Source organism: Eptesicus fuscus, chromosome 13 (assembly GCF_027574615.1).
Source record: "Eptesicus fuscus isolate TK198812 chromosome 13, DD_ASM_mEF_20220401, whole genome shotgun sequence".
NCBI classification, from domain to species: domain Eukaryota; kingdom Metazoa; phylum Chordata; class Mammalia; order Chiroptera; family Vespertilionidae; genus Eptesicus; species Eptesicus fuscus.
The window spans coordinates 41464701-41483756 of NC_072485.1; the positions used below are offsets into that span (position 1 = coordinate 41464701).

The 19056-nt window shown below is 56.5% G+C and overlaps 1 protein-coding gene across 1 annotated transcript in view; it reads left to right on the plus strand.

The window, feature by feature from the left end:
- ARAP1 (ArfGAP with RhoGAP domain, ankyrin repeat and PH domain 1) overlaps positions 1-14623 on the plus strand; it is a 62266-nt gene extending 47643 nt beyond the window's left edge. The window contains exons 17-35 of the mRNA XM_054725125.1: positions 1554-1689; positions 1956-2058; positions 2871-3066; positions 3290-3341; positions 3431-3594; positions 3728-3940; positions 4282-4387; positions 4769-4916; positions 5013-5099; positions 5182-5250; positions 5551-5668; positions 7022-7135; positions 7371-7516; positions 8016-8048; positions 11512-11594; positions 12351-12401; positions 12600-12663; positions 13782-13931; positions 14172-14623. Coding sequence (XP_054581100.1) covers positions 1554-1689; positions 1956-2058; positions 2871-3066; positions 3290-3341; positions 3431-3594; positions 3728-3940; positions 4282-4387; positions 4769-4916; positions 5013-5099; positions 5182-5250; positions 5551-5668; positions 7022-7135; positions 7371-7516; positions 8016-8048; positions 11512-11594; positions 12351-12401; positions 12600-12663; positions 13782-13931; positions 14172-14189 — 2051 coding nt within the window. The 3' untranslated portion in view covers positions 14190-14623. The remainder of the gene's footprint in view (positions 1-1553; positions 1690-1955; positions 2059-2870; positions 3067-3289; positions 3342-3430; positions 3595-3727; positions 3941-4281; positions 4388-4768; positions 4917-5012; positions 5100-5181; positions 5251-5550; positions 5669-7021; positions 7136-7370; positions 7517-8015; positions 8049-11511; positions 11595-12350; positions 12402-12599; positions 12664-13781; positions 13932-14171) is intronic.
- Positions 14624-19056: the final 4433 nt, after the last annotated feature.

Genomic DNA, 19056 nt, shown 5'->3' on the forward strand with positions numbered 1-19056 from the left:
ATAAATGGCATGATCAGGATGTAAGTAGGGCACAACACTGTAGAGCACAGCACTGCCTGTTTCCTTTGGACTAAAGTAGCCTTTATTGAACACCTATTGGTATGGGCCCTGTGCTGGGCATCTGGCATTTGGAGTGGGTGGATATTAGGAAGTTTGAGGACTAAGCTTAAAGCACCGTCCCTCTCTTATCTCAGTCTTCCATTTGCTCACCAATTCTGAGTATATACACGGTCCTTACAGGCTGAAGGGTGACTGAGACAAGGCTGGTCCTCTTAGAGGGAGCTCAGCCTTGGGGGGCAGGTTCTGGGACATGTCACCCTCAGAGGCAATGCCATGTTCTTGTAGATAGGATGAGAGACAAAGTCCACTGTGGGAACACTGTCACGACCATTGCTCACCGCATCCCTCAACATCCCCGGTTGAGGTCCTCCAACTCCCAGAGAGATTTCTTTGGAGCTCTGTGCTGTACATCACCTCACTCCCCCTGAGGCACTGTCCATTCTACCTCTCTGCCTGATGGTGTCATTTATGTAGCTGCCTGAGTCATCCTTTTTTGTTCTGGGTTCCAGGAAGCCCTGAGCCAGTGTGAAGCTCAATGCTTCATGAGTCTGAATGACCTTGACATTCTGTTCTTTCTCCTACTTTTCCTGGCCCAGATTCCTATTTCTCTTCCTTTATGGAATCTTGTCAGACTCCTTGGAGCAATTTTAAGAGGAGGCAGAGTAGAGAGTAATAGGTACTGCTGGCAAAGGAAGGTGGGGCACAGGAGAGGGCGGGGCCCAGGGAAGGCTTCTTATGGCATTTGGACTGGCTTTGAAGGATGATGGGTGTAGGGAAGGAACAGGATGAGAAGAGAAGGGAGGTGGGGTATGTGCCCAGAAAGGGGGCTGGAGAGGTGCGAACAGGCAGACCCAGCAGGGCCTTGAATACCAGGCCGAGGGCCACAGACTTTGTTCTGAGGACAAGGGCGGTGGGGTGGGTAATGGAAGTTTTGAGCTGAGGAAGGACAGAATCTGGTTTTGCTAGAGCACTTTTTGTTTTTTATTATTAATCCTCACCCAAGGATTTTTTTCCCATTAATTTTTAGAGAGTGGAAGAAGGAGGTGGGGAAGAGAGAAAGAGAGGGAGAGAGAGAGTCATTGATGTGAGAGACACATCGATTGGTTGCCTCCTGCATGTGCCTCGACTAGGGCTGGGGATTGAACCTGCAACTCAGGTACATGCCCTTGATCAGGAATTGAACCCGAGACCCTTTGGTGTGCAGGGCGGCACTCGAACCACTGAAAACACTGGCCAGTGCTAGATCACTTTTGACTCTTGGAAGAAGCAAGGCTGGAAGAGCAGTGAAGAGGTCACTGCAGTGGTCCAGGGGAGAGGCTGGGCTGGCTGGGTCACAGGGCTGCAGAAAGGAAGGTGAAATTGGGGGAAGCTTGTGAGTTAGAATGAAGAGGACATGGACCAGGTAGGTGTGGGACCCCAGGGAGGATGCAGAGGTGGTTTTCTGGTGAGGGTGGGTGGCTCTCTCATGGTTCCCCTGACCAATTTCTCCCCAGAGTTCAGCCGACGCTGGTGTGTCCTTAGTGACGGGGTCCTGAGCTACTATGAGAATGAGCGGGCAGTGACCCCCAACGGGGAGATTCGGGCCAGCGAGATTGTGTGCCTGGCAGTGTCCCCTCCTGACACCCATGGGTGAGCACCCCTGGGCAGAATCACAGACTGTTAATCTTATAAGGTCTAACCCCCACCACCACCCCATTGGGAAGAAGCCCAGAGAGGGGCAGGACCTCCTCAGAGTCACACAGTCCCCTGAGGCCCCACCTAGGGCTTTCCCACCAACTCTTAGGGGGCCAGGTGAAGGGCACTCACAAGGGCAGTCAATGGGGTGGGGCAGAGAATAGCAGTGATGTGGGGGCAGGGCTGTGGGTGGGGCTGAATCCTGGCCTGTGTATCTACAGCTTTGAGCACACCTTCGAGGTGTACACGGAGGGAGAGCGACTATATCTGTTTGGACTGGAGAGTGCGGACCTGGCTCGTGAGTGGGTCAAGTGCATTGCTAAGGTGGGTCTGGTTAGCAGGAGGGTGGAAGGGAGTCCTACAGGGTGTATGGTGGGACCTCCTGTCAGATCCCATATATGCCAGCTCCCCCAGGATGGAGGGCAGCCGACATAGGGCAGTCTCTCAGGCCAGGGCCTACCATAATCTGCAGCACTCTGGGGGTGGTCAGGAAACCTGTCTCAACTATGTGGGCCTTGTACTCCGTAGGTGCTCAATAGATGTGTAACAATGAATGGCAGGCAGAGCCGTCTTAGGATGGACAGTGCTGCCTCCAGCGGTCTCTTTGTCCTAGAGAAAGGAGGCAGGGAGCCTGCAGAGGAGAGCTCTGCCCTGGGGACTCCAGCCCGGCTCCCTCTGGGGTCCCCGTGCAATGAGGGCCTGTGACTTTTATCATTCCCTTAGTCATTGCTCAGTCGTCTGTGGGGCTCCTGGTGGTCATTTCTCAGAGCCCTGGGGACCCAGAAGAATGTCTTGGTCCTGGCTCATGAGGTGCTCCATGCTGATGGGGAAGACCGATGGGGTCCAGGTAGCAATGACAGTATAATCAGTGCCACAGCAGAGGACAGGGAAGCTTTGGCACCCCGGGGGCGCAGAGAAGGACATCCTTCTCTGGTGTCAGAAGGTTTTCCAGAGAAGGGCACATCTGAGTGGGTATGATATGGGGCATCATACACCTGAGTTCATTCACTCTGCTGGGTTCTGCCCTGGGGAAGAGAGAGGAGGCAGATGGGTGGGCAGTGGGCATGCACCCCCAAGCCAAGGTGTCTGGGCAGGTAGTGCTGGTGGCCGAAGCAGTCTCTGGTCTTCCCCAACAGGCGTTCGTGCCTCCCCTGGCTGAGGATCTGCTGGCCCGGGATTTTGAGCGACTTGGGCGCCTACCCTACAAAGCTGGCCTGAGCCTACAGCGGGCCCAGGAGGGCTGGTTCTCTCTCACCGGCTCCGAGCTCCATGCCATCTTCCCAGAGGGGCCTTGCGAGGAGCCTTTGCAACTGCGGAAACTGCAGGAGCTTTGTGCGTGATCCAGCCCTGGGGCCCCAACCTGCAGGGCACCGGATCCTGGGCTCCCAGGCTCCCAGGCTCCCAGCCCCTCCCTGGAAGTCTGAATGCTACCCTGTGACCCCATATGCTGGCGGGTGGGTCCCAGGGGTGTGTGTGTGTTCAGAGAGCCTCAGGAGGGAGCAAGTTGGGGACCATAAACAAGGCCCAGGCCTCACTTCTACTGGCTCCTCCACAGCCGTCCAAGGGGACAGCGAGAACCAGGTGTTGGTGCTGGTGGAGAGAAGGAGGTGAGCCCTGGTCTCCCTGAGGGGCTCTGAGAAGCCTGGGAGGGGTGGGGCAGGGTTGGACCCCAAGTGACTGACTGTCCCGGGCCCAGGACACTGTATATCCAGGGAGAACGGCGACTGGACTTTGTGGGCTGGCTGGGGTCCATCCAGAAAGCAGCGGCCAGCTCGGGGGATACGCTGTCGGAGCAGCAGCTGGGAGACTCGGACATCCCAGTGATAGTGTACCGCTGCGTGGACTACATCACGCAGTGTGGTGAGCCCTGTTCCGGAGGCCAAGCCTCACCTTCCCAGAGTCCCTGTGAAAGTAGCTGGGAGGCCCCACCCCATGACCAATGCCTTAGGCCCTCAGTTTTGTCCACCCCCAGCTCAGCTCCACCCCTCTCCAGGCCTGACCTCTGAGGGAATCTACCGCAAGTGTGGGCAGACTTCGAAGACACAGCAGCTGCTGGAGAGCCTGCGGCAGGATGCTCGCTCTGTGCACCTCAAGGAGGGCGAGCAACACGTGGACAACGTCTCCTCGGCGCTCAAACGCTTCCTGCGAGACCTGCCTGATGGGCTCTTCACTCGAGCCCAGCGCCTGTTCTGGCTGGAGGCTTCAGGTGGGCCCTACATCCGTGCCTAGTGAGATCCAGGCCAGTGCTGCTGACTTGTCCATTCCTGTCTCAGGATTCCAGCCCCTCCCCAGTATGCACTTGGGCTATACATGCCCCAGCAGGCAGCCTCCCTCCCCCTCGCTCCTGTTTCTCATTCCTATTGTCATTTTATACGTTGCTGGCAACTCCTGAGTGCCTGGTAGGATTTGCCCTGGAGGGGGCAGGGAGTACTCTTCCCTGGGGTGAGAGGCAGGCAGAGCAGCCAGAGGGTTGGGATGGGGGGGAGGTGTGGTTACGGGTGGAGGGGGCAGGGAGGGTCCTGATCTGATCTATCTCCCCCAACCCAGAGATTGAGGATGAGGAGGAGAAGATCTCCAGGTACCGGGGGCTCCTGGCACGTCTGCCGCCAGTCAACCGGGCCACGGTGAAGGCTCTGATAAGCCACCTGTACTGGTGAGGAGCGCTCCTATTGGGAGGCTCTGGGGGGATGAGGTAGAGAAGATTCTTCTATCCCAGCCCTGCTGACTGCCCTCCTCTGGGAACCAGGTAGGCCTGGGAACTGAGTGTTGACTTATGAGGTGCCCTAATCTTGGACACTTTGTCTCCCAACTTCCTGCAGTTGGGAGAATAGAGACCTTGGCCAGGTCTCCAGCTTCCCAGCCCTACTCTTCCCAAGGACCTAAGACATGGCCAAAAAGTGTCCCCACTTCCCCTTAATTAACCCTGCTCTGACCAGGATCTTTCCTGGGCTCCTCCAGTCATAGACCGGTCAGGAATTGGGAAGGTGAGGTGGGCCGCACTCCTCACTCAAAGCCTATGTCCTTCCCTGTCCAGCGTCCAGTGCTTCTCCGACACGAACCAGATGAACACACACAACCTGGCTATCGTGTTTGGGCCCACGCTCTTCCAGACAGATGGGCAGGACTACAAGGCTGGCCATGTGGTGGAAGACCTCATCAACCACTACGTGGTGGTGTTTAGTGTACGTCCCTAGTCTGTGGGGGTGGAGGGCACGGCTGAGACCATCTGTCACCTGCACAGCGGTGACCATCTGTCTCTGCCCCTGCCCCCTTCCCAGGTGGACGAGGAGGAGCTGAGGAAGCAGCGGGAAGAGATCACTGCCATTGTAAAGATGCGTGTGGCTGGCACTGCCAGTGGGACACAGGTGAAGGACAGGACCTGGGGTGGGGGGCCCAGGCCATCCACCTGCACCCACACCCCAGGCATCCAGCCCTGTCTCCTTACAGCACGCCGGTGACTTCATCTGCACTGTGTACCTGGAGGAGAAGAAGGCAGAGGCTGAGCAGCATATCAAGGTGGGGGCCCGGGACCTAGAAGCCAAGTGGCCAGAAGAGTCAGGCTGGGCCAGACACAGGCTCAGATGGCTGTGGGAGCAGGGCTTCTATCCCAAAGGGAACCCTGGTTTGGGACCTGCATCTGGGTGGTGCTTGGCCTGTCTCTTCCTTGCCTCCCCACCCAGCTCATCGGGATGACTCAGAGACACCCCCCTGCATCCCAGGCCTCCAGAGGACCCTGAGAGGGGAGGGTTGGATCGCACAACAGGGTTGTGGCGGGGCAGGGGATAGGTTAGGTTGATCTCCTTTCGGTCATCACAGATCCCAGCATCCATGACAGCTGAGGAGCTCACCCTGGAGATCCTGGATCGCAGGAATGTGAGCATCAGGGAGAAGGACTATTGGACCTGCTTTGAGGTCAATGAGAGAGAGGAGACAGGTGGGTGACCACCAGGATATGGTGCCAGCGTGTCCTTGTCTGGGCTGCAGCTCGTGTGTCTTCCTTTACCCTGAAGTATGGGGGCAGTGGTGGTGAAGGGGGTTTGGAATGACAGGTTGTTGTCACACTAGGAACTCAGTAATGGTGGTAACGGTGCTGGTGGGGCTTGAGGTCACGGTTTTAGTGCTGCTGGGAGGACAGTAAAGGGGTGTATGGTGTCAGCGAAGACAATGTTTTCTCAGGTGTCAATGAGAATAGTGTTGCTTGCAGTGGTAATGGTGCTGAATTTGATCATGGGATGGATCATGTGACCTTGGTGGTGGTGAAGGGGACAGTGGGTGGTGATGACCATAGGGCGGGTGGGTGGTGGTATAGGTAAGGATGGTTGTGTTGGTGTTTTGAAGAGGCTATGATAGTGAAGCGGGGGTGATAAAGGCATTTTAGGGTGAAGGGTGACCTTGATGGCAGTGGATAGTGAGGTATCTCTGCATTTTTACTGTTATTTGTGGAGTTCTAGGCCAACATGCAGTCCCTACCTCCTAGGGGTTAGTCTGGTATGGAACAGAGATATTAATCCTGTGAGCATGACAGTAAATGTACAACTACAGCTGTGTCGGCTGCTGTTCAGGAAAGGGCCACCACACCCCCAGAACTTACAACAGGGTCACTGGCTTTGGGGTCCCTGAACTACGATGTGAAGAAAAGGGGTAACTTGGTGAAGAGGGGGAACAGCATGGGCAAAGGCCTGGGATGGCCAGAGACAGCGCCCTTTCAGTGAGCTTGAGATAAGGGCCGTGAGGGGTTGTGGCACGGGGGTGCGCTGTGCTGCAGAGGGAGAGGTGGCCACTCAGGGCCTGACGACAGCGCGAGGCCAGCGAAGGGTTGGTGACTGGGAGTTTGAAAAGCTGTCTCCTTGCTGCTGGGTGGAGAGAACTGGGGGAGATGGGAGTGAGAGCTCATGCAGGGACCACTTCGAAGGCCACAGTATGAGTCTGAGGAGAAGATGGTAACATGGCCAAGGAGAAGCAATGGAGCTGGACAAAAGCAGGGAGACTTGACCTGTGGTGGAGGGAGGAGGGGTGGTTTTGGCTGGGCGGCCTGGCGGGTGGGGCTGTGTTTCCTCACCAGGACAATAGGAAAGCTCACCGCTTGGGTTTGGACACGTTGGGTCGAGCAGCTGTGGCGCCAGCAGGATGTGTCATGCCTGAAGCTCGGGTGTGGGAGGGGGTCATGGTGATTGTGGTGGTGCTGGGTGGCGGTGAGAGTGCATGTAGGTGTTGTGTGTCCATGTGCCAGCCCTCAGTGCTGTCACGCCACGTGACCCTGGTGACGGTGGGCGTGTCCTCTCCCCAGAGCGCCCCCTGCACTTTTCGGAGAAAGTGCTGCCCATCCTGCACGGGCTGGGCATAGACAGCTACCTGGTGGTGAAGAAGTACCAGTCCATGGAGGCCATGCTGCTGTACCTGGGTAGGTGGTGTACCTGGGTGGGTGGTGTACCTCGGTGGGTGGTGGCTACAGGGCCGGGCAGGACCTGGCGGTGTGATGTGTGGTGGTGCTCAGGCAGTGGGCACCAGACGGGCAGGCCTCTTCAGAGGCTGGGGTAGGATGGGGCACTTTCCTTCATCTCGGGACCCTACCCTGGGTGTCTGGACCCACGGGTAGGAGCTTTGTGCAGTCTATGCCCACTCCAGTCCTTCCCCAGCCAGCCATGTGGGTGACACCAAGCATGGCATGATGAAGTTCCGTGAGGACCGCAGCCTCCTGGGCCTGGGCCTGCCCTCAGGTGGCTTCCACGATCGCTACTTCATCCTCAACAGCAGCTGCCTGCGGCTCTACAAGGAGATCCGGGTAGGTGGCCCTGCTGGGTCCTCCCTTGCGAAGGGCCCTGCACCTGAGTGTGCACAGACACGCATGCACAGGTGTTCCCTTGGGTTTGCCAGTGGGAGCGTCTCTATTGAGGGGTCTTGGGCCAACACAGCAGTGGCCCTCGGTGGCTACTCTGCTCTGTTCTTTAGCCCCACTAGGCCCTGGTACCTGGATGCCATCACATCAGGCCTGTGCTTTCCCACCTGTGCCCATGCCTTGTTATGACACACACAGGAACATGCTACATGGTGACAGCCCAACTTGTGGCCCAGGCATGTCTTGTTGCTGCACAGGTCACATCCCCTGTGGGCCCACTCTGTCCACTTGCTGGGTGTCTCCCAGACCAGACCCTATCCTGACAACCTTTTCCCCAACATCTTTTGCACGTACATGCCACATCCCACCACACACCACAACGCACACCGTCCTGGCTCTGGACCTGGGCCTCCTTCTTCTGTAACCCTGATCCTCTATCAAACAGAGCCAGAGGCCGTGGAGCGGGGCCCCTGAGACCGTGAGTAGCTGTGGGCCAGCTGCCAGCTGCCTTACACCACCTGGGGGCCAAGTGAGCCTGGGGGGAGCATGAGGACAAGCCAGAGCTCCTGGCCATCTCCAGGCATGGTTCCCTGCCCCTCCGCCTGTCAGCATCGGCCCTACACTGGGCTTGTGGCCTAGGTTCCTGCCCTTCATCCCCAAACCTCTCTCAGAGTCCTTTTCCTAAAGTAGGAGTCCCCCATCCATGTGATGCTCTAGAATTTTCCAGAGGACTCCGTGTGGAGGTGGAGGAGCCAATAACAGAGGCCCCTAGATTTGAATTAGAGTACTGGTCCTCATCTCCTGCCTCCGCTGGAGCCACGCTCTTTTTAACCCTAGAGAGGGTTCCGGGGCTATCAGAATGGCCTTGCTACCATCCTGATCCTAAAACACCAGGGAGGGGAGGGCCTACAGAGGCTTGTGGCCTGGTAGAGGCTGGCCCAGTTGCCAGCCCTTGTTCGCACACCCCTGGGAGAGGAGAGCTCATCTAGTCCTCCCACAGGGCTGCCCTAGACCTAACGGGGTACTTCTGCCTGGCAGAAGGCTCTTGCCCAGATTCAGCGAGAATATGTCTTGTGACACCTCTGAGGGTGCCAGCTGTGCCTCGGGGGCCACAGAACATAGATGCCCTGCAGAGACAGGCAGCAGAAACGTGTTCCCAGCCGCGGGGACTAACCTGAGCTCCCACACCACCCCCACCAGTGTCTCCAGCCCTTCCTGCCGCTTCATCTCCTGAGAACATCTGGACAGGCCTGGCTGCCATGAGGAAGCAGAGTAGATGGAGCAGGACCCTCACCTCCCTTTCTTTGCACATTATCCTTCTATTAATGCAGCCTTTTGGGGAATGCCTCCTCTTCTATCCTTTACCTCCTTCTATGATCTCATCCTTAACTTCTGGGCCTGTCCACCCCTTCAGTCAGTCCCCCTTGGTTCTGGGATGTTATTTCCCTGGCCCCCTCCCTCTGAGGGCAGTAGCCCCGTGGAGCAGACCAAGGCCATCAGTGTGGACAGTGTGGCTGGGGCACCTGGAAAAGCAATGGCTGATCCGTTGGCATGGAGGGGAGAAGACAGAGCTAGGAAGAGGAAACAGATGCAATGTTTGTCAAGCCCTTCACATACTGGGACATGTAATCTCATGCTGCCTGGGGAGGAGGGTCCTGTCCCCATTCCACAGGTGAGAAACAGGTTTCGAGTGACTTGCCTCAGGCCATCTCTAGGTGGTAGATAGGTAGATTCACACCCAGATTTGTTAGCATCAAAGCTTGAGCTTTTTATTCCTTGAAGTATCATAGGAATCAAGGACTCCTATGATGAGTGCCGGGGCGGATGAGTGCCGGGTGAGTGGTGCTCTCCCCAGTGGCCACCAGCGCCTCGGCCTGACAGAAGCCCCAGGGAGGTGTGTTTTGGCTACCGAGGTGCTGGTAATTTTGGTATTTGCTGGTTTATTGAGCAACAGAACAGAATATTTGGGACAATCCCTGGCATTTAGGATATGTGAACCCTCTCCTTGTCCTAGGAAACCTTTCATTGTTAAAGACCCCGAGGCACCTGGGAAAGGCACATTCTAGAAAGATCTTGGTTCCAAAGAGGTCTTTGAGCATCAAGGGGTAAACTTCCTTCTGTGCTAGTGACCTCAGACTCAGAGATGCTGGAAACTTGAGCTGGTTGATTAGAAATGAACTCCTTGGGTACCAATGATTACATTGACTGTGACTCCCCTTGCCTGCCCCCAACGCTCCTCCACCTTCCTGTCTCAGCCATGCACATGCCACCCATGCACCATGCACACCGGAGCTCGAGGCAGCCAAGGCCTGGGGTGGTTTTTCAGATTCTCATGGAGCCACAGCCTGGGTTGAATTCCTCAATTCCTATAATTCTCTCCACGCCCTGACTGGAACCACCATTCCCATCATACCCACAGCCCTGTTCCTTTCCCTCTTTGCTTTCACTTCACTTCCTCTCATGCCCACAGCCTGACTTCTGAGCCCGAAGCCTGCTTTCCATTCCCTCAACCTGATGCCTTCCATACCTGCAGCCCCAGTTTCCCCACATCCTTTCCACTGTGAGGCCCAGAGCCCACGGCGCAGGCTGCGACTGCAGCCCAGTTTCTTTTACAGCCTGTGTCAGTCTCTCCAGTCCTGCCACCTGCTTTCTTTCAACCTGCAGTCTGATTTTTTCAATTCTCTCAGCTCATGCATGTAGGTTTCCTCCTTGTATTCTTCCCACACCTTGTTTCTCCCATATCCACAGCCTAATTTCCCTTCCACTGCCCAGGTTCCTCCCTGCCTGCAGCTTGGATCATCCTGTGCCCACGGCCCAGTTTGTCCCAGGCTGTCTTGGGCAGGTGCTGTGTGTAGGAGACAGGGCTTCTCCATCAAGACCTCGGTCATCGGGGGATTGGGTGAAAGCAGGATAAAGGGTCCTAGTGAGCCGCTCTTAAGCCACGACTTATGACAGCACTGAAGTCTCCACTAATCCCTAGGCAATCCATCCTTTAGTGACCGCACAGGGAACCCGCCAATTCCTGAAATTGTCTCTCTCCCCTGGCCATCCCCTAGTTCCCTCTTTTTGTTCTTGCAGAGGAACCATGCCTGGGGGTGCCTAGGAGCAATGGTGGGAAACATGGTGGGGATGGCTCAATCTCTGACCCCCAGTTTTGGTTGTAAGTGAGTCCATCTCCCCTGCCATTCACCCTGGTGCCACTGCTGGCTCCAGGGGTGCCTGGTGGGGACAGGGCTTCGAGCAAGTGGCTCCCAGAGCAGGAGGAAGACTCATTAGCTTGACCTCCAACCAACCTCTTCCTTGGGGGGTTATTGCTCCCATCTGCCTGCCTCTGAGCCAGCCTGCTCCTTCCACGTCCTGACCGATATGCAGAGGTGGGGGCCAGAGGTGAGCCTGTCGACGTCCTGGTGTCCCTCCCCAGTACATCGGTCTCTCGCTTCCTGACCTAGACCATTGGGACGTTCTTCCTTTGGTCTACCGAACGGCTGTTCTGCTTCAGCTTGAGTCATCAGCCTTCCCCTCGTGGAGCCAGTGAGCGATAGCTGCTGGCCCCACGGCCTTCTGTTCACACCGTCAACCCTGGAGCCTCCATGGGGCAGGGAGGGGTGAGGGATAAATAACCTGAGACAAACATGAGCAACCAACCAGATCACCCACGCTTGTTCAGTTTGGTGCCAGAGGGTGATGTGCAGACGTCTCTCTCTGGGACTGGGACTCACTGCTCTGGATCCCACTGGAACGGCTGCCTAGGGGACTGAGGGTTGACTGTCTGATGCCACTGCAGGGAGAGAGGCCTGGGGGGTTTTGTCAGGAAAGCTTCCTGGTGCTGGGATGCAGAGGGGGCTGGGTGAGGGAGGAGGGAGGTACCAAGTGGGGAGAAGTGCCCCAGTGTCCACCCGACTGACTGAAGTACCCCTCCCTCTACCCTCCCCCACCCCCAGAGTCACAGGCCTGAGAAGGAGTGGCCCGTGAAGAGCCTCAAAGTCTACTTGGGAGTGAAGAAGAAACTCCGGCCACCCACCTGGTGAGCTGGACCTGGGGAGATGGGTCTATAGCTGGGGCCTGTGGGGGCTCAGAACAGATGGGGGGAAGGTACATCTGGGGGCTTTGAACTTGACGGGTGGCTTCGGTGGTTCTGAAGGTGTGGTCTCCCAGACCAGCAGCATCAGCGTCACCTGGAAACACATTAGTAACTCCACTTCTGGGGTACCACCCAGACCTGCGGGCGGGTGGATCCTGGGGGTGGGGCCAGCAGTCTGTGCTGTAACAAGCGTTCAGGGAACTCTGATCCTTGCTCATATTTGAGAACTGCAGGCCTGGATTGAAACCCTTTTACTGACTATCTCTGGGACCTTTCTGTGCCTCACTTTGTATATCTGTAGAATGGGGAAAATGATACGACAGTTGTTTCAAAGGGTGGCTGTATGTTTTCAAAAATTGAAAAGTGATGCATAGCCATTAGTGTTGTTAATAATTTAAGAAGCCACCAGGCTCGGTATTCTGACTTTCTTGACTCTTCTGCTGGCTGTGCCTGGTTTTATCTGAGGCACTAGGGCAGGACTAGAGTGGGGTAGGGCTGAGGATGGGGTAGCCAGGGCCTGGGAGGCTGTGAGGAAGGTAGGGGCTGTGAGAGGAGAGGCAGTAGCTAGGACCTGCTACCCTTGCAAGAAGGCCCTGAACTCTGCTCCCAGCTCTGGCCCATGCTTCTGGGCTCTATCCTGGGCACCTGGGCTGTGAGGCCGCTGGGGGCTGTCAACTGACCCCACTCACCCCTCTGCAGCTGGGGCTTCACTGTGGTGCACGAGACAGAGAAACACGAGAAGCAGCAGTGGTGAGCGAGGGCCCTGTCTTGAGACCCCAGGCCGAGGAGAGATGGTAGCCTGTCCCCCTTGAGTGGGTCCCCCTCACTGCTCACTGTCCAGATCTGTACCCTCCCCCGAGACCCTAGGCTGGGGAGATGGGCAGGGTGTTCCCTGCTTAGCCCAGCCCTTGGCAGCATCCAGACCTGTGCCCCCCCTGCCCCCCGCAGGTACCTCTGCTGTGAGACGCAGATGGAGCTCCGGGAGTGGTTCGCCACCTTTCTCTTTGTGCAGGTACCAGGTGCAGAGGGCAGGGCTGGGTGTTGGGGGGAAGGGGGTCCGGGGAGGCATTCATTGTGGTGAATGGGATGTTTGCTTCTTCACTGTTCAGGCTACCCATTGTTCAAGGAAATTTCGAGTTGTTTTTCATTCATTTTGTTTGTTCCTTTACTCATTAAACCCTTCCCAGTGCCTGCTCTGGTCCCTCCTGGAGCCGGGCATGCTAGAGACAAAGGGTGCAGACACCTGTCCTTGGGTGGGTGTGTGGGGAAGGCAGCAGGGAGAGGGGGTCACGGGAGCTGAGTCTTTGTGGATGAGGGCACATTCAAACAAAGGTAGGGGGTGGGGGGTGGCTTCTAGGCAAAGGGAACAGTTTACGCAAAGGCACGGCAAAAGAGCTACAGACTGTCCAGCTGGGCGTAGAGGGAGAAGCTAGGCGTGCCAGACACGCACTGGAGAGGGAGTCGGGAGCAAAGCCTCAAAGACCCTTGAAGGCCACGGAAGCTGAAGTTGACCTAGTCGGCAGTTTTAGGGAGAGTATTAAGCAAGAAAGAGTGGTGTGGGTTTGAGTTTGAGGGGGCTCATTCTGGACGTGGCATACAGGGGAGGATGGACTACCAGGCCGGCCTGGAGGTGAGGAGGCCAGGGAGGTGGCTGCTGCAGGGGGCCAGGTGGGAGCAGGCTGGGGACTTGGAGCAGGGCCGAGGGGTTGGACTTAAACAGGTTTTAGCTGAGAGCTCAGAATTGTTCAGGAAGAAGAGAGACAAAGCTGTACCAGGGCCTGGGCTGAGTTCTTTAGTAGTCAAGGTCTAAAGGGGAACGGTAGATGCTGTAGTCTTCTTGGTTCCTGGTGAGAGGAGGCAAACTGTTTTATTGGTGCTGCATTCCCGGAGCAGCTTGTTTGTGGACCGGGAGATGAGAGTTGTTGGGTAACATAATTGGCTGGGTTTTGCCAGGAATACAGTCATGTTCTCCTAACAGCTGCTTCTCATATCGGCTGGGATCAAAGCTGAGGGTGTCACCTCGGTTCATAGCTGGAGTCATTTCTGGGAAGGGTGGGCGGATCTGGAGCTGAGTGTCTGGGCCAAAGCTGAGCCTGGGTCTCCGCATCCCTCCTCTCCCCTGCTCCCCAGCACGATGGCCTGGTGTGGCCCTCAGAGCCCTCACGCGTGTCCCGGGTGGTCCCTGAGGTCCGGCTGGGCAGCGTATCGCTGATCCCCCTGCGTGGCAGTGAGAACGAAATGCGCCGGAGCGTGGCTGCCTTTGCCGCGGACCCCCTCTCTGTGAGTGGCTCTCCGTCCCTGTGGGCAGGGCTGGGGTCTTGGCTGGATGCTGCCTTCCACCTGACTTAACCTCTTTGCTTCTCCTTTCTGAGTGCCCTGGGGCTCTGTCCCTCTGTCCTCAGTAGGAGTCCTGATAGGCCCCTTCGGTCCACTGGGTTCATGGGACCCCCCTCTCCACCTCGGCCCCTGGGAGCCTTCACAAGGTGCTTATGAAATCTGGGCTTCTGTGTCTTCCCGCAGCTCCTGAGAAACATGTGAGTGCAGGAGCCAGTCCCTGGCTCTGGGATTCTTGCTGCCTGGAAGCCTTCCTGTTCAGACACCCTCATGCCCTGCGTGCCTGCCGTGAGCCAGCAGAGGGCGCATGAGGAAGCTGCACCCCCACATTCCACATCCCGACTGCAGCATGGGGATCCCTGGCTGGGGTGGGGCAGCAGGGCCTGTCTGAGGAGGAACGCCGCACCTGCTCTGTCCAGGTGCACAGCCCTCCTGGCCTGGTCTGCTCTCCCCCAGGGTCACCCACCCTGAGTTTGAGAGGTTGGAGAGATGGGCATCGATCAGGAACTCTGGAGGGACACCATCCTCCCAGAGGCTCGAGGCTCTGGGGCCCCCGCTGGAAGGGAGCCTGCCGCCTTGCACAAACAACAGAAAGCTGATACTCTAAAGGAACACTCATCTGGGGGCGGGGGCGGGGGCGGGGAGCTCTTGGGTAAGTTTCTACAGGGCCAAGAGGTGGACTTGGGGGTCTTCAGCCCCTCTTCTGGTCTGGGCTGCCTGGGAGGTGCCTCTTCCCCACTTTGGGGACCTTTTGATACTATAAATATATCTGTGTATTTTATTCTGTGGTGCTGAAGCCTGTGATTGGTTGGGGGTTTCTGGCGTTCCGGTGTAGGAGGAGATAGGAGCCCCGAGGTGAGTGCTGGAGCCCTGAAGCCGGGGCCTGGGCTCTGCTCTCTCTAGGCCCTGCAGCCACTCTCCCCTCCCCCGGGCAGAACCCCAGCCTGACTCCATGCCATCCGACTGTACTTCTGTGCAGCCAGGGTGGGCAGTGCTGGTCCCGATCCTAGCCAGGACATACCCCCATCCAGACTGGCCCCTATTCCTGAGCAGGAGCCTGTGTGTGACTCAGGGAAGACTTCCACCAGCTCCTCTGAGACACAAGGTCACAGGGTCACAGGAGTTTTATTAAATTAGGAAGAAGGGCCTCAGGGTACTCTTGGCCCCTGTGCATACCCCTCCAGAGGTAGGCCCTGCCTTGCACAGGGAAGCTGCCCTCACTAGGCACTGCTGGGTCATTTCCTCCCAAGAAGACAAGGCCCTGGCAAGTGGAGGAGATAATGAGCTGCTCAGAGATGGATTTGGGACTCCCTGGGAAGATGCCAGACACCACATTCCCGCCTCTGCCTAGTCTCATTACCGGCCTCTCTCCAGGGGCCCAGCGGGCAGACAGGCTGACCTCTCAGCCTCAGTCTCAACCATTCGGGCTAGGCAGAGAGGTGGAAGGTGGGTCACATGACCTCTGACTCAAGTGATTCAGCTCCATGGGGAGGCCTGGGTTTGGGTAGGAACCTTGGGAACCTGGACTCCAGGTCCCTTGTTCCTTGCGAATGGGAGGTGGATGCCAGGCGACTGGAATGGGTCCAAGGCTGGGGCTAAGCCCCTTGAGTCTTGGACTCTTATCTTGCCCCAGGTGGGCTTCTCCAGGCCAGGCTGACCATTCCATCTACAGCCAGGACAGACCCTTGTCCAGGTGCTCAGGGGCTGGAATCTTCCCTGAATCTGACCTTGGACTGAGGCTCAGAGAGAGGATGGATGAGACTGGAGTCTGCCCTCTTCTAAGTTGCCAATGTCACTGCCCTGGCCAAGGGCCTGGCTGCAGTGACTGCATGGGGCCACCAGGGAGCAGACACAGCTCAACATTGGGTCTCAGAACGGGCTTGGTAGTTCTCTAGTGTGACCATCCTGGCCCAGGCCTTGCTCTTTTGGAGTCGGGGGTGGGACCTGTCTCTAACTTTGACTCCCAGACTGGTGATATTCTGGGAGGCAGCACAGTGCAGGGATGTGCTTCGATTCCTGGGATCTAGAAGCCCGGAGGAGGAGGAGGGAGCAGCCCTTTACCAAGCACCTATCGTGTTTCAGCGCCTGTGCTCTATGCACTATTTCCTGGCAGAGGAAGAAAGTAAGGCTCAGAGAGGGGAGGCAACTGGCCCAAGGTCACACAGCTCTCCTGGGTCTGGGCTGAAGTCCATTTCCACTGCCCTGCTTTGGAGTGGTTTCCCTCCTGCACTCCTCCCCTTATTCCAACTCTACTCTCTCATAAGTGGCCCCACTTGTTCTCTGGGGAAGAGGATCTGAACTGTCAGGAGTTTAATGTATTTTTGCTTGGAATCACGAGCCATTAGGGCCTCAACCTTAATGAATTATGGCAATGACAGCAGTGTTGGGTGGATTAGGAAACTGTTGGTCTTTGTCACAAGGATTCCTAGAAATGGGATGTCTTGAGAGATTTGCCCACATATTATTTGAGGTTGGGTTAGGGGTGGTGGCTGAGGAGCTCAGAGCTAGACCTGCTGAGGGGATGGGAGCAGCTCTGGAGAGGGAGGGCCTCCTGTAAAAGAAGGTGCCCCTGAACTGGCCTTGAAGACTGGTGCACATGGGGTAGGTGGGACTTGGAGTGGGGATGGGTTGAATTTTTGGGGGAGGAGGACAAGCCTTCAAGAGTCAACCCAAGTCTGGGCCTAATTTCAAGGGACCACAGGGACCCCTGGGAGAGAGAGCTGTGGCAAGTCCAAAAGTATTGTGGATGGAAAGGTGGCTGAGAAGAGAGATGGGGAAGGGTTGGGAGTGGGTGGTGGGGTGGGATGTCTGTCTCCCATCTCCTTGCTCAACCTACCCACTCTACAAAGCATTCAGCAGCTATCAAGAGCCTCTGGTCCTCAGGAGACCCTTGGGCTCTGCAGGAAATCAATGGGGTAGGGGAGGGGAAGATGGGCCCTAACCCCTCCCCTCTTCCCCCTGAGCTGGATTGGAAGGAGGGCCTGGAGCTGAGGTCTTCTGTCCTGGGCCCATGCTCTGGTGGCTCCCAGGCCCCCTGACCACAACTGGTTCTTTTGGAAAAGTCTGGGTGGAGCCGACACTCCCATCTACAAGCTGTGGAGCTTTGACTGAATTCCCAAGGTTTCTGGTCCTCGACATTCTCATCATCTGTACTTTGGAGATATTAATAGTACTGACATGCCTCACTTTATTGTGCTTCACAGATATTGGTTTTTTTTACAAAGTAAAGACAGACCCTCCACCAGCAAAAAGATTACAATTTACTTTATTATATTTTATTGTATTGGTTTGGAACCAAATTCACAATATCTCCGAGGTATGCCTGTACCTACTAATGGGAGGATAAATGAGCCAAAAAGTGGAAGTACTTAGCACTATCCCTCGATAATCCCCTTCCCAAATATGTCTGGGGGACATCATCCATATATTGTCATTCAATGAGCACTTCTTGAACATCTACTGTGTGTAGAGCTTTACTGAACGCTGAGTGGGAGCAGATGAGTAAGTGGTGTGGGGGAAGGAGGGAGCCCTTCTGTTGGGGAGTATTGATCAGGAAAGACTCCATGGATGAGGTGAGGCTGGAAAACAAGTGTATTACTGCAGATGGAGTTGGGGGGGCGGGGGAGGCATCTCCAGGAGAGGGAATGGCATGAGCCACAGGCAAAGTGATGTCACTGCAGTGAGCAGCCTGTTGCAGTTGGCGCTTAGTTGGCCCGGGAGCCCTCCAGCCCTATCCCCCGGGCCTCTGGTGTGGGATTCTTACCTGTATTATCTGTTTCTTACATATGACCTGAACCCCGTCAAATGGGCTCCTTGGAGTCTTCCCCCCCACCAGAAAAATGAAGTTTCTATTCCTTTAGCCAGCTCTGTGACCTAAGTGACCCAAACCCTGATCTTGAGAATGTCTGTCTGTCTCTTATACATGTAAGTACATCTTGCATGAACCTCCCAGTCTCTCTTCCGATTGACATCTCCTTCAGGAAGCCCTTCTGAATTGTTCTTTGTTCCTACTATACGGAGTGCACTTAAGGTGTGTGTGTCCGCCCAGGTCACTTGCACCCAGCTGGGAACTGGCCCCGGAACGATCTGTCAGGGACAGTTTCCTGGTCATCCCCAGCTGCTCCAGCCCTAGTGTGTCCCCTCCCCATGCCACTTTCAGCCTGTGGGAATTTACGTACTTTCTCTGCCCTGGTTACAGCTCCTGGTACTGTATTTATCACCCTGGAGACACAGTGGCACAGGCACACTCATGCCACACACACACTTTCCCTGCACACACGTGCCTGCACACCTCAGCTGCACTCACACACACACGCACACACACTCTGCATGTGTATGAACTCCCCCATACACAAAGCTCTCCAGGAAAATTGTCCCCATCCTTCCTGCTGCTCCTCCTCCACTCTGTCCTCCCACCACCACCCACCTCCAAACGCTGGGACCAAATACATGGGCTGGACGGCGCCTCCCACCACCTGTCAGCCTGGGAGGCACTTCCCCCTCCTTGACTATAGTGTGTTCTCTTTCCTCCCCGCCTGCCTTTTCCCTCCAGCCTGTCTCCCCAGCGTTCTGCCCTTCCCCACTCGGTGCCACTTTCTGTATATCTCTTCCTCCACCTTAGTCACTCTGAGTCCTCTCTTTGCCACTCTCTTGACCCTCTGAAGTGGAACCTGTCCTTCCTCCTTGTTCTCCCTCCTCAGGGGCTCAGGGACATCACAGGAGCTGATGGAGACAGAGGGACAGGCAGAGGGGTCCTGTCACTTTCTGTTACTCCTCCTGAGCAAAGGGAAGGCTATGTGCCTGGCACCATGGAGACCAGTGTCATGGTAACACAGCCTGGGTGGGCACAGCCTTCCTTCTCCTGCGAGGAGCCCCATAGTCCCCTAGGAGGAGCTGCATGAGGTCCTGAGGAGGTCCTTGTGCTGCTGCCCAGCACTGGCTGCCACGCCTGCCTCCAGCTCATATCGACCCCCCACCCCCCCCCCGGGCGGGACACCCCCACCCTGACCACATCTACTTGCACTGCAGCTCCTAATGCCTTAAATCACTAAGGGGGGAGGGGACGAATCCT